The following is a 1,479-nucleotide window of genomic DNA, read 5'->3' on the forward strand; positions in this document are numbered from 1 at the left end:
GAGACGGAGAAATCCAGATTAAACGTTAACAAACTAAATAATAAGCGGTGTACGGCGTCTACGCTACTCCGTCGATTACTAAGGTTCATACCACGGCTATAGATACTTATGGAGTACCTACTTACATAATGCGGGGGAGGGGAGAGATCAGTCAGGGTGACCACCCTTCACATAATTTATAACAATTTATAAAAGTAAATTTATTTTTTATTTAAAATTAAAATCATGTCGTTTTCCCATTCTTTAAAATTTTTTCACAATTATAAATAAGATTCAATTTTGTTTCCGAACATGTATTATACCATGTTATTTTGTTTTCTGTAAATTCATTCTTATATCTATCTGGTAAATTTAACATATATTCATCGTTTAATACAACTGTTAATCTTTTTCCAAACTTTGTATCAATCATTATGAAATTATTTACTTTGTATGGTTTTCCTTGTTCCAAATCATTAAATTTTATAAATGTATATCCATTGTTCATTTTATTTAAAACATCTTTAAAGTTTTCCATTTCCATTTCTTATTTATATTAGAAAATATAAATTTTTTTATTTTCAATAATTTTTTTAAAAATTTTTTCAATATAAATATAAAAAATGAACGAAACTATATATTGACTTAAATGTAAAATTCAAACAAAAAATATTAATACAACTAAAATTCAAACAGTAGAGGGAGAATTTCATCAAAATGTTTCAACTGTAACACAAATAAAAGTAAATTTATAAAAAATCCTACAATTGGACATAATATTTCCAATAAAAAATTAAATGACACAGATAAAATGATATTAGCTAAAGAACTTCATAAACCCGTTAGAAAAAAATTTCCAAAACGAAGAATTTTTACTAAAGATATTGATGATTTATGGGCTGCTGATTTAGTTATAATGAGAAATTATTCTGATGAAAATGAGGGTTATTCTTATATAATAACTGTTATAGATACGTTTTCTAAATTTTCTTGGGCTTTAGAACTCAAAAAGAAAGATGGAATTAATGTTTCAGAAGCATTTCAAAAAATAATAAAACAAGCTATATCACAAAATCATCATGCACCAAAAAAACTTCACACAGATAAAGGTTTGGAATTTGAAAATAAACATTTTAAAAAAGTTTTGCAAGAATATGGAATTAAAATGTATCACACCCAAAATGAAGAAAAATCGTCAATTATTGAAAGATTTAACAGTACATTAAACGATAAAATGAGATTACATTTTGAAGTTACAAATTCTAAAAAATGGATTAAAATTTTAAAAAGTTTAATATATGAATATAATTTCGAAGACATACATCGATCTATTGGTATGAGACCTTGTGAAGTAAATAAATCTAACAAAGATGTTGTTTTTCACAAATTATTTTATACAAAAAACAAACCTAAACCAAAAATTAAATTTAGTGTAGGTGATAGAGTAAGAATAACAGCTTCTAAAAAAACATTTGGTAATAAATATAGTAATAATTGGAC

At 24.3% G+C, this 1,479-nt stretch overlaps 1 protein-coding gene across 1 annotated transcript in view; it reads left to right on the plus strand.

The window, feature by feature from the left end:
• The first annotated feature begins 790 nt into the window (after nt 1–790).
• Nucleotides 791–1,479, plus strand: part of LOC103311984 — a 15,367-nt gene continuing 14,678 nt past the window's right edge. Inside the window, exon 1 of the mRNA XM_008191913.1 lies at nt 791–1,088. Within this exon, the coding sequence (XP_008190135.1) occupies nt 791–1,088 (298 nt within the window). The remainder of the gene's footprint in view (nt 1,089–1,479) is intronic.

This window comes from Acyrthosiphon pisum, unplaced genomic scaffold (genome assembly GCF_005508785.2).
Source record: "Acyrthosiphon pisum isolate AL4f unplaced genomic scaffold, pea_aphid_22Mar2018_4r6ur Scaffold_21219;HRSCAF=23342, whole genome shotgun sequence".
NCBI classification, from domain to species: Eukaryota; Metazoa; Arthropoda; class Insecta; order Hemiptera; family Aphididae; genus Acyrthosiphon; species Acyrthosiphon pisum.